The following is a 12,967-nucleotide window of genomic DNA, read 5'->3' as shown; positions in this document are numbered from 1 at the left end:
GACAAAACTACGACAATGGCGACAGTTCCAAGCAGTTCTTTGCTGCGCTTCGCTGCCACTGCCGAGAGTCACTTAATTAGCGGACAGTTAAACCCGGGAATGAGCGCGAGCGAGAGCGCGCGCGAACGGCTGATTTGCATAATTGATTATCTTATCGAAGCACATCGAAGCACTATGCTGGCACAGGCGCGGGCGGCCATGCTGGTCCTGCGATCGCTCCCCCCCGGGTGGTGTATCGACGAGAAGGAGGAGAAGGAGCAGAAGAATTAACTGATAATAAACAGTAGAAAACTTTTCACCATAAGAGACCACACAGCCGCTACAAGGACATCGACGGCAGACGGAGCAGCACCACGAATTCCGTTCCACAATTATAGTTCCCGGGAAAACGGACCACTACGACTCGGTCAACCGGGTGACTTCGCCGGATACGCACTGAATCCGATTTCGGAGTTCGTGGAAAACGTTCGCTCGAAGCCAGGATCAGCTGTTCCGAGCAGGCGACCGGTACCGAGTGAACAGCGAACGCTTGGTGTTCGGGATTTTCCCGGTATCGGGAATGCCGGTAACGCCGTACCGGTGACGGTGCCGGTGTTTACATTTCCATTTGCCCCGGCCGATTCCGCTTCCTTTCGGGCCTACTTAGACGGGCGGCTCCTTTGGAGAGCGAGGGGAGCCGGCAAGATTTTAGGAATTTGCTTATAGTACACGATGTGCCCAGAAGTGCGTGTCGCCATGGGTGCTGCTGTTTGAGAGGAACGCACTTCCTAGGAATTTTATTTCAGTTATCGTTCGCCGTTGCCTTGGCCAGATTCCGGGAAATCAAAGCACAAGTTTGTATCGATTGAGTGGCTTTCGTTTAAAAATATTTAGCTTTGTCTTCATGCATGAGAACGGCTGGAGTTGGAGCAGAATTGAAACATCCGGAGAAAGCCATTTCTCAAGAAATTTTCAAATGTTTTTGGATAAAAACCCCAGGTCATCCTTTCTAAGAATTCGTTTCATGTTTTCACAAAAATGTTGCCTGCCCACTAGTCTTATCAAATGGAAAACGACTGGATAAATGGATACTAACAGAATTCTGGCCAAATACCCTCATTTTCTGGGCAAATTCTGGTTTCCCCTCGATTTCAATGAAGCGTTTTGCTCAAGCGTTACGGTAAATCGAAGCGTTTTTCAAATTTGCTGAGGTCGCTGAGTCACTCAACAAGGCAGAGTAAACCCAGTTTAAAAAAAACTCCGACAGTAAATTTAACTGTCAAACTGTGTGCGTTGCATGTGTGTGTGTGTGTGTCTGTGTGTTGTGTGGAGAAACTCCAAGCGGTGGTTTTTGCACGCCGCGCTATTTTTACTTTTAATTCGTAACCAACAACGTATCGAGCGTGCACGTTGCCGGCGTGAATTCGTGCGTTCGTGCGTGCGCTCAATCGATATTGTCGACGGAGTTCGACCGCGCGGTTCATCGTACGCTACCCCCTTCCCCTTGGTTTACGCGCGTGTGACCTGTGAGTGAGAAGCAGCATAGCGAGTGTGTGTGTGCGCGAGTGAGAGAGAAAGGGCGTTCGTCGCTTACTTTACGCACGAAACTCCCGTGCAACGAGAGTGTGAAGAGGAGGAGGAGGAGGAGGAGGAGGACGAGTTCGCACACCTCCCACCACCTGCGAGCCGCAAATCGAAAACGCAGCAAAACGCGCCGCGGTAATAATGGTGTTCTCCAACTTCTCGACCACTTCCTACCTTCCGCTGGACAACGACCAGAGCGTAACGTTCTACAAGAACGAAAATCGGCTCTTCCCCACCGCTATCGCCAGCCCGGGGGCACCTGCGAGTCTACGTGGTCTGATGGCGGCGGGTGCGGCCAGCACGAGCGGCGGAATGGGCAACGTGAGAGGCGGGAGCCACTCCGGTAGCGGTACCGCCAACATGAGCACTACCGATATGCTCACCGCAGCATACCACGAGCAGCAACAACAGCATCATCATCATGCGATCGAAGGTGGTGGTAGCAACGGCGGTGATTGCCCTTTCGGGCGAGTTCAATCACCAGCCGGAGCAACGGCAGCAACGACGGGCGCGCAGCAACACCATCATCATCATCATCATCATCATCGTCATCGCGTTACCGGCGGTGTTGCCGTGTGCGACGACTTTCAACCCGTCGCCTATCTGAACGGCTCATCCAACGGTTACTATGGTTACGTCCCGACGCTGGCGACAACACCGGGCAGCGGCGTCACCGCCGGTGATATATGTGGCCCGATGGCGCGCTTCTACCAGCAGCAACTCGCGGCCGACCTCGAATCCGGAAACAACAACAATAATAATAACAACAATAACAACAACAACAACAACAACAACGAGATGGGTTATCACTTTAATGGACAACAGTCGGCGGCTCTGCAACATAATAGGAAGCGAAAGGAGATCACCACCACCACCGGCGACGATGAGGCAATGGACACGAACGGCGCACATGCGTGCGATCAGCTGCTGCCAGTGGCCACCTCGCATGACGGCGAGTTTCATCCGAAACGGCGAAAGATGGAAGCGGAAGACTGCGTCGTCGGCGGCACGCTTGCTAATGGAATGCTTTTCGCTAGCAATGTTACGCAAGGAGGTAAGTGGTCACCGTTCCGCATATATCTGGCAGCTCAACCAGAAACAGAGCCTGTCGGGGAGGCAAGGTGGAGTAGAGGAGGCGGGGGCGGAGGGGGAGTATTAAATGATCTCACCATAATTCACTTTCTAGTAGATACTAAAAATAAGTCATATGAATGTGTGTCTTTCCCATGATCTTCATTCGACCGATTGGAGAAACCCCCAGCCTCCATCTTGTGCTACTCCCTACGCCCCCGACCCGTGTGTGGGTGGGAGATGGTTAAATCAAAATTAAAAATACATATTTCCTCCCTTCCATTCTCATGTGCGGCCAACACTTCCGTTTCAACACAGACGCGTATGGCCAGCAGCAGCAGGAACGGTATCTTCAATCGGGAAACGAAATGGAATACCAGGAGCACCACCAGCGCCCAGCTCAGCCGTATGCTCACTACAGCTTCCCGGCCGCACACCCCCACACGCACCTGCAATTCCATCCTTCCTCGACAATGAGCGCTGACCAGCAGCAAACGGCGGCGGGACCACACGGCGACACCACCAGCAAGAGTAAATATTTCGACTCAAGCCGTTGCATGATGTCTCACATGATCTGAAGCGAGCAACCGAACGCAAAACAGAGAGATATTGGGGTTGGGTGAGATCACCGGTGTACGTACGTGCCGCCAACGAAACGTTGAAGCACACGATCATCTCTTCAACACATGATTCACCCATTTGAATCGGCCATTGAACCGATCCGGGTAGTGATGTCCCATATCCCCTCCTTTTTTACCTTCAAAATGCCTTAATGTGGCCTTCTCGATACCGAATAATGTGCTACCCAGAGTTACACGCAGAGAGTATTTCTTTATTTGAATCTTTCTTTCTATCATTTTCGGTTCACACTACACCACCACTTTTGGTTCGGTCGCGGCCTTTGATCACCTCCTTTCGTGATACTTCCACAAAGGTCAGGGTGCGGACTTAGCTACTAGTAGTAGCGCACCATCTTCCGCTGCAGCTGTCGGAGCAGTTTGCGTTCGACGGCGATCCGACGAGATCGATCAGCAGCAACAGCAGCAACAACAACAACAACACCGTGATCATGATCTTTTCCATAGTCTACACGGTAGCGGTGGATGCTATCGCACCCTTGCACCGAACACACACTGATTATAATCTTCCTGCACGCGATCTCGATCGTTCTGGGTAGCATAGACGGTTAGACGAGGTACGCTTGATGATCCACTTACTTAGGAACTCCGTACTTAAGTTGAACAGTAACGAAGGAGTAGGCTGCGCACCATTAGGGTGCTGCTGAATGATGCAATCTTGTAGTGATAGGTAAGGTTTAGGCAGTAGTTAAGGTAGAATTTTGCTAAAACAAGGGAAAACCCAACTAACCGTACGTCTGGCCGTGCTAGGGTGTACTGTCCTCTCGTAAGACTTTTTTAAAAATAAAATAAACGAAGCTAAAGCATAAGCGCAACAGATGTGATCGTGTTCGTGTAATTTCTGCGAAATGTCCGAACTTTGTGCTTAGTTCTCTGCTCTGCTTCGGATGTATCGATTTACAGTACAAGGTACACGTGTTTGGTCGAATAGGATCACTATGCATACATACAAATGTATCTATATATTTTAGATGCTGCCTCAACGATCTCTTCTCAGTTCTGGAGTGCTTCCGTTAAACATGTAGTGGATTACGTATTGAATGAGTTTATTAAATTGCCCTACAAATGCCGACACTTGCCGTGCCGTTTGCTGGTATCGCTAATGTGCTCGTCAAGTTGTGTCCTGTGTGTTAAAGTATGCAGCGCCTTGTCGCAGGATCCCGAGGATGGCAACAAACTATCCATTACGAATCACCGGTGTGTCTTCCTCAGTAGTACGAAGGAAGTTGTTCCTAGAAGACGCAGAAAGAGCATAAATCTCGCATATACACAGAATAGCTTTCGAGTCACGGTCTCGCCTATTTACCTCCGACTGTTCCATGCTCTCATCGGCCACCTCTTCCGATTGCCAGTTGTTATTCACGTTGTTTCCATTATTTCCTCCGCCATTGGTCAGCTCGCTCGTACCGACACTGCCTTGCTGGTGATGTAAATGCTGTTGCTGTTGTTGCTGCTGATGATGATGTTGTGGTTGATGCATCATCATTCCACTAATCCGTTGTCTAGAATCGCCACCAGCAACGGAGGATGAACAGGTACTAGCGCCTACTGATGCACTAGCTTCATCTTCCTTTGATCGATCAATCGATTTCTTTCGTTGTACTGTTACCGTCCAACGATCGTCAAAAGTGGAGGAACTCGATTCGACCGGTGCCGGTGCGATGGTCATCGGTGCTGGTTCAGCAGCTACTCCGCCGGCACTCAGATCACACACCTGATCCGCTTCGGCCAAATCGTACGTGGTTGAAGCGTAACTGTTCACCGTACTCGAACTAACGACCGCAACCGATGCCGTCGCTACCGGGGATGATGATTCGGTATTTCCATTGACCATGGCCTGATCAGCACTATCGTCTTCTGGCTGCAGGCCAGCAGCGAATGCACCTTCATATTCAGGACCTGCAGAGCCATCACCAGAGGCGTGCCCAGCAGCCCGTATCGGCAATCCAGCAGCCTCGTGAGCATCTTCCTCTACCTCTTCCTCCTCTTCACACACTACTCCTGAGCCACCACAATCACCGACGATCACCGCTGAAGACGATCGGAGCAGAATGTTGTTGAGAAAATTTTCCAGATTTGAAATGAACTCATCCTTATCCGTTCGGTTCCAGCTCTCCAGGTGCCGTAGGAAATCCTCTCGATTGAAGGCATCTCCACTGTGCTGCTGCTGGGGCTGCTGACCGCTATGCGCCGCCGATGGATCTGACTCACTTTGAGGAGCGGCGGATAGGAACGAGGCGGCCGTTAGCAGCGAGCTGGCGGCAGCGACGCTCGATGAAGAAACCGCTTGTCGCGATACGCTATTGGTCGCCATGGGAACATGATGGTGGTAGTGATGTTGATGGTGATGATGATGGTGGTGCTGCTGCAGAGCGGAGCCTGCGGACGTTCCCTCGACGAACTCCACTAGATTGCTACCGCCACCCTGGTGATGGCCACCGCTGGCAGCGTGATTACAAATCACCCCGGCAATTTTAAACAGAACCGAATCGTTGATATAGTCCACGGAATTGATCACCGCTACAATGTCTCCCATGATGATGTTGATGATTTCCGAGTTGGAAACGCTCAACGGTGTTTGCTGCGATGCGATGGCGAGTGTACTCAACGGTTGCTCCTGGCGACCGTTAGCCGATGAGCTGGTATTCACAGTAATCGATGGTTTAGCATCAAGGGACGACACTTCTCCGGAGGTTTGTGAGACAGAAGCCGCACTATCTGGCAAGTTGGCCACATAATGGTACTGCTGTTGCTGTTGCTGCTGCTGCTGCTGCTGCTGCTGTTGCTGTTGTTGCTGCTGGCGTAGATTGGTATAGTTTTGAACCACTTCTAGCTCAACCACCGATGACGAATCGACTACAAGTGGCCCTTCCACGGGATGAGATTCATTAGCACGCCTGACAACACTAGCACCGCTGGTATCCGCACTGGTTGTGGGCAAGGGAATGTCTCCGTCATCGGCGGGCACACTGCTGGAGGCGAGCAGATTATTGCTGCCTACATTGTTCACATGGTTTTCCTCTTGTAGCGTCGATTCGATGTACCGATTGTACAGCTCCTGTATCGATTGTAACGTTCGCTGTCGCAGCGGATCAGACGAGATAAGCTGAAGCTCACGGAACAGCTGTATGAGAAAGTGCGGTCGCGATTCGTTGGCCGTTATAAGGTTCTTCACTTCCTGATACACGTTCTCTTTCAGCGCTTCAAACAACTTCGAAGTCGATCTGTAAGAGAGAAATGAAAGAAAAGGTCAGAAATGGGTTCTATCGAAAGTGCTTCTTTCGTGTTCGTGTTACTTGGAATCGTGCTGATAGGTGCAGGCGGTAGCCAGGTTCATATCACCACCACCGGACACATAGCATCCACCGCTGCTTTCACCTCCAACGCTGGCATCACGGCAGGAACGCAGCGACAGCGGATACTTCTTATGGCCACTCGCCTTCGGTTGCATCTTGTTGGCGAGTCCCAGATTGATGGGATTGGTGTGAAACTGCAGTTCACCGAGATCGAACGATTGAGATTGATTCAGTGCAGCCGTATGGTGAGATTGAACGGGTTGGATCTGCTGTTGCTGCTGCTGCTGCTGCTGCTCATGATCCTGTTGTTGATGCCGCTGTATCGGAGGTTGCAATGGGTGATGCTGATTTGGGAGGTGCTGATTGAACGGTTGTTGCATTGAACTAGGCATTGGCTGCTGGCGATGCTGTTGTTGTGGTTGCTGCTGCTGCTGCTGCTGCTGTTGTGAATGATGTGTGAGATAAGCCTGCTGTTGCTCAGGAACACTACTACCACCATGTTGTAGCTGATGGTGATGAGCGTGATGATGATGCATCGTGGATGGTGGTTCCATCGAACCATCGAACGCAGGATCTCGCTCTTGTTCCTGCTGCTGCTGTTGTTGATGATGATGAGGATGATATCCCATCATCTGCTGTGTGCCAACTCCAATGTCCTGATTGGCATTGCTGAGCGAATTGTTGCGCGTTATGTTGATCGTCTGATACTTGTTGCTCTGGTTATTCATGAACTGATTCGCCGCATTGCTGTTGTTCCGTTGGAGTTGGTTATTAATCGTGTTGCATCCGCTGCTACCGGAGCCACTTCCGGTAGCGACACTAACGCCTATACTACCACTACCACCAACTCCGGCGACAGGCTGTCCACCACTGGCACTGCCGCTAGTACCGCCATTTCCGCCGCCACCACCACCACCACTACCAGCGTAAGCACAGGATTCCTCATTGCTTTTGCAACTATTGCTCGACAGAAGATTTTGTCTTGAGTAGCTATAGCGAGAAAAAGGGAAAGAATAAAGATAAAAAAAATCGAATATTAGTCAAAACCAGGATTCGCTTCGGCTTTTACAAACAAATTCAAATTTTAAACGTGAACTCCGAAAGCAAGCGTCGTGCGATGGCAGAGATATATGTAGATCGAAAACGCACGCCAGAGCAGGCAACAACCTGTTGATTCCTAAACACACATACAAAACAGCACACTCACACAAGCGCACAAACACACCCACTTACCATGGTTCGTGTCAAAACAGGACCAGACAGAACGTGGTGATTTCTGTCGAAAAATCTCAATCCCCGAACACAGTAGGAAGACAACCGGGGATGGGGCGGAGGAAGCAATGGACCGAAAAGGGGAGGGCGGACGGAGATAAAGCATGACCACGGTGTGGAAGCGTAGAATGATAAAGAGGCAGGAGGAAGGACACAAAAGCGCGCGCGCACACACACACACGGTGCCTGCTTTGGCAAAATCGACAATTACTCAACAAGCCTAGATATCCTAGTGTACCTTAACTTTGACGAAACTAACTCGAATCAACGTATCTGAGGGCAACTCTCAATGTGTACTAAATGTATCTTATACGTAGTGGCCCCACTGGCACCGGAGGCTGCACGAACAACTTATTACCTTCGGAAGTTATCCCAATAATTATTGGCCCTCACTCCCGGCAGAACCTGATTGTTGAGAGCTTGAGTTTGTTGCTGCTGCTGTACCGATGTGGTTGATCCATCTGGTCCATGTTGCTGCTGCTGCTGCTGATTGTATGGATTCAAATTGTTCTGCTGTATGGCTGATGCCGCTGCGTTGCTGCTAACGTTGGTAAGATTGTTCGTGACGCTGTTGTTGAGATTGTTCAAGTAATTTCCGAAGCGCAACGATGTGCCCGGTGACGATTGAGAGGGATTGTGCGCTGGCATCGTCGTGGACAGATTGTTAATCATATGCGGTGCGGCGTTGGTTAGGTCGTACTCGGCGCTGTTATCATTGCCCGGTGGTGGAGGCTGCTCGTCATACAGAGCATTGTTAAGCGTGTTAATGTTGAGCGGTGGACGAGCGGTGCTCGTCGAACGGTGGTAACGGCCGGCCATACCGCTCGGTGGTAGGTGACCGATCTGGGAGCTGTTAGTATTGTTACGTTGGTTACCGGCAGCCTGCTGCTGCTGCTGCTGCTGCTGGGTAACCGAGCAGTGTTGCGGAGATAGCATCGAATGAGTATGAGGCATCGCTAGCGGACTGTATGGTTGCGATGTAAAGGAGGGTCCCGGTTGGTGGGACATGTGCTGCTGTGGCAACACACCGCCTGTGACCGACGCCGGTTGGTACGGCGCATGGGGATGATGGAAGGGAGAGGAAGAGGATTGTTGCTGTTGCTGAAGGTGGTGTTGGTGTTGTTGAGCTATGCTAGTCGGTTGCTCGGACCGTGCCCTGGCAAACAGACTACCACCGGCGTTGGTAGCGGTGGCCGATGCATTCATCGACCCGGTAGGTGGTGTCGATTCGGCTCGAATAAGTGCCGCTGCAGCAGCCACCGTTGGTGCGTGTGGTTCTTGCAGCAACAAACTGTTGTTAGTGCCGAGAATTCGTTCCTGAAGCTAAAAAGTATAAAACCAACGATTACTAGACTGTCACTCGACTACTCTACTGTACGGCTGCTGCTTACCATCAATACTGCATTGTTGAGGTTGTGGATTTCACGCTGCTGTATCCATAGCAACTGGTTGCACTGCGTGATCGAGTTCATGAGCATCTGCTGCGTTTGCATAATGTGCTGGAACACGATCGGATCGGGCGGTGTATTAGGAGTGGTCGCCAGTGGCGGTAACAGATTCGACGTTCCGAACGGACCACCGCCCGTGCTCCAGCTGCTTCCATATGCTCCAGCGCCGTACCCTCCGGCACCAACACCGTGCAGCGACGGTAGATCATGCAACGCTCCATACGGATGATGATGATGATGGTGGCCGTAGTGAGGACTGTGAGGGCCCGTATTAGAGCTCGACATACCCGCCCCGATCCCATTACCAAACACTGGCCATGGTGAGGTACGTGAATCACGCATTACCGCCTCTCGAGCTGATGTTGGGCCACCAGCTGCTCCGTTGATACCACCAGCATCCAGCACACCACCACCACCACCACCACCACCACCACCACTGGCACTACCGGCTCCATCACCGTCCACACCATCAGCGGCCCTTTTCGCCTGCCGGTAACGATCCGTGCCCGCATTACGATTGCAAATATCCGGCATCGGTGGTGGAAAGCTACGTGTGCTACTCGACTGATAACTGGCTGCCGATTCCAGCTGTGCATGGGCAAAAATATCCGACGTAACTCCGGAATCAGCTGAATTCGTTTTCGAATCATTCGTCGCATTACTGCCAGCGGTGTTGTTCTGCAACGAACCACTGATCGCGGATGGGGCCGGTGGTGGCGGTATGCTCGGTACCGAAGGTGTACCGCGATGGTGCGAACCACTGCAAGACTCGACCGAGGATGAAACGATCGATGGTGGACCTTCTGCTTTTACGCTCGAGTTGGAAGGATCCACCGTAACCCCAGACAGACCGTTCGTGGCCAAATCCGATGAAGAGACCACCATCGAAGCTGCTTCTCCTGTTCCTTCTGCTGGTTGTCCCGAACGGGACAAGCATTCGGCGTTCTTCTTAATGTTCTGTGTCATGTTTTCAATGCGTTCCAGCTCACGGCGCTTCTGCTCCAGCTCGGCCTTTAGCTCCATCTGACGACGTTCTTTCGGACCGGGACCCGGTAGACCCGGACCGGACGACTGCTGGCGAGACGGACCACTACTCGCTGTTCCTCCTGTTTGTAACAGCGAACTGAACGATGCCACATGGTTGGTAAGTTTTTCGCTTGCGGCCTGTTGCTGCAGATTTGTCACGTTGTTGCGCCGCTTCTGTAGATCATTCTGGGCGTGCTTTAAGCGATCCCGCTCGGCCGCGATCGATTTGGCCTGCTCGCGAAGATCTTGTGTCATCGCTTGCAGTGCTTCGACGCGCTTGTTTAGCTGCTCACGCTCCTGATTACTCATTTCGCTCTCCTCTTCCGGTCGCATCAGTGGAGGAGAATTCGCAAACGCCGCAATCGGTGCGGAGCTAACCGACCGGGAGCGGCTACGACGTTGTTGCTCCTGCTGCAGTGATGCTACGGCTGCTGCTAGCGCTTGTCCCGCTTCCGCCTCATCTTCATCTTCTGCTCCCTCCTCATCTTCCTCGGGTGCGTCCTCTTCTTCGTCTTCATCTTCCTCGTCGATCAACTCCGCATGGCCCGTCTTCATCTCGATCAGCTTCACCGTATCCATCATTTCCTTCAGACGACGCAGCTGGGACTTCATGGCGTTGATCTCGTTGATCTTTTCACTCAACATATCCGCCGTTCCGTCGAGTACGGCCGATTCTTCCTCATTCAATGGACCCTCCTCATCTTCCTCTTCGTCGGCTTCAAACGGACCGCAAACGGGGCCACCATTGCTCACCATACTGCCAACGGTTCCTGATGCACCCTTCGTCGTCATTGCCGTAACCGCTGGTGCCGTCGTCAACCCTTCACCACCACCGCTGAGAAACGTTTTCGTTGCATTCCTTGCCTCGGCGGCCGTAGCCGGAGCATGCGTTAGCTCAATCGGTACATTGCGTACCTCGCCACCAGCCTGATCGCTCGAACCCTCAAACTGTCTACTTGCATCCATATTCAGCGATTGCAGCTCAGACACGAGCGAATGCATCTGGCTTTTCTTATCACGCAGTTCCTGGAACTTTTGCTGCAGCGCGACCTGATCGGCAAGTACATCATCATTGTCCGTACCGAGCATGTTGCTTAGCTCCTGCTGGTTGTGAATGAAGGTCGACAGGACGCGCATCCGCTCCATGATACTGCCGATACCGTCCTGTACCTGTTCGACCGTTTCGAATGATTCCACCGGTGGAGCAACAGATGCGGTATGCATCTGGCGCATCGTTTCCATCTCCTGCAGCTGCTGCCGTGCGGCCTGCTGCAGACGCAGCAGATGCGCCTGCTGTTCCTTCAGTGCTTGCATGTTTTTCGATTGTGCCTCGACACGATACCGCAGTTCGTCGCACGATGTCGATGGAGGCACCGGTGTGGTCGATTGATTCGTGCTAATACTTTGCACCGACTGTGGTCTAGGTCCACCGTTGAGCTATAGGAAGGGGAGAGACTGGATTAGTTGGTTTTGCAGAGAAGCGCCGCCGTGCAAAAGAACATCGAATGTCAATTAGCAGAGAGAGCTGTTACAACGTGCAGGGCGAAGAGTGGCCACGTCATAAGCAAACATCGGAACGGCATGTTCAAAAGCATTAATATTGGATGCAGGATGTTGCGCGGAAATTTGCTCACAATGGTTATCACGTACAAACAGAAACACACACACACACACACACTAACGTTCACTCGATTCACACGCACCTCCGCATCGGAGTGCCGCACATCCTCTAGCGTGGTAGAGTTTATCGGCACAAAGTAACAACTCTCGTCCCCCATATTCCCTCGGCTAATCACAGCTAACTACCACACTCACGTTATCCAGCTGCACCGATGAGATCAAGTGTGTTGTGAGCTTGATGTACTCTTGAATTTGATTCAGAGTATCTTCTACCGTACCGGCACCGAAAGGTAGTGCAACAGCAGTGGCCGCCGCCGCTCCGCCACGACTACCGGACGAGGTTGAAGGAATGGCAACCGAATGTAAATGATGATTAGGATTCTGTTGCTGCTGGTGCTGCAATTGTTGCTGATGATGATTAGAATTTTTGTTCAAATTTAGCTGATTCTGTGATGCACCATCCGGCACGCGATAGCTAAGAGGTGACGAAGTCGATCGAGATTGCGCCTGATGTTGAAGCAAGAGCAACGGATTGAGTTGCACTTGAGGTGGTTGTTGCTTTGGAATTACACCGGTAGCACTGCTGCTGGCACTGGTACTCGGTCCTGCTGATGCTGCTCCTAATGCTGAAGCTCCAGCTCCGGTGGTCGAGGCGAAACCTTGCAACAGATGGTGGTGGTTCACAGCGGTACCGTGCAGTAGATTATTAATGTTATGTGCTGAACCGCTTGCACCGTTCGTACCGTCATTTAGGCGAAACGTTTGCTGAATCGATGAGTTCGGTGTTGTCGGAATCACTACCCCTACCGCGGTATTGTGCGGTTCGTTCTGTTCGCCACCACTGCCTTCGTTCAGTAGGTTTCTTCTCACGATCGGTCGCACCGGTATGTACCGACTGTTATCTTGCAACGAGAGATTGTCTGTAATCAGCAGGGAAAGAGTGAAAAATAGATTATATAAATAGCTTATCGGAGGGAAATTAAACGAGAATCTTAATAACCAAGACATTATCGAATCCTATGACGTTCACGGG

The 12,967-nt window shown here is 51.6% G+C and overlaps 2 protein-coding genes across 3 annotated transcripts in view; one reads left to right on the top strand and one right to left on the bottom strand.

Moving 5' to 3' along the window:
• Nucleotides 1-1,320: 1,320 nt before the first annotated feature.
• Nucleotides 1,321-4,107, top strand: LOC125955929 (myb-like protein AA). Its single transcript, XM_049687275.1, has 3 exons — nt 1,321-2,617; nt 2,953-3,165; nt 3,569-4,107. The coding sequence occupies exons 1-3, from the start codon at nt 1,705-1,707 to the stop codon at nt 3,769-3,771; spliced, it is 1,329 nt and encodes a 442-aa protein (XP_049543232.1). The 5' UTR covers nt 1,321-1,704; the 3' UTR covers nt 3,772-4,107.
• A 78-nt stretch (nt 4,108-4,185) lies between these two features.
• The window catches only part of LOC125955882 (uncharacterized), a 9,944-nt gene continuing 1,162 nt past the window's right edge, over nt 4,186-12,967 (bottom strand). Inside the window, exons 1-6 of one of the 2 annotated variants that reach the window (XM_049687181.1) lie at nt 12,018-12,137; nt 9,232-11,751; nt 8,199-9,163; nt 6,569-7,558; nt 4,579-6,496; nt 4,186-4,504 (exon numbers count right to left, since the gene is read on the bottom strand). In XM_049687181.1, the coding sequence (XP_049543138.1) occupies nt 4,481-4,504; nt 4,579-6,496; nt 6,569-7,558; nt 8,199-9,163; nt 9,232-11,751; nt 12,018-12,092 (6,492 nt within the window). In that variant the 5' untranslated portion in view covers nt 12,093-12,137 and the 3' untranslated portion in view covers nt 4,186-4,480. Of the gene's footprint in view, nt 4,505-4,578; nt 6,497-6,568; nt 7,559-8,198; nt 9,164-9,231; nt 11,752-12,017; nt 12,855-12,967 lie in introns of those variants that run through there. The other variant, XM_049687180.1, reaches the window with a different exon arrangement.

This window comes from Anopheles darlingi, chromosome 3 (genome assembly GCF_943734745.1).
Source record: "Anopheles darlingi chromosome 3, idAnoDarlMG_H_01, whole genome shotgun sequence".
In the NCBI taxonomy this organism is placed as follows: domain Eukaryota; kingdom Metazoa; phylum Arthropoda; class Insecta; order Diptera; family Culicidae; genus Anopheles; species Anopheles darlingi.
This window is presented reverse-complemented; position numbering and strand designations above follow the sequence as displayed.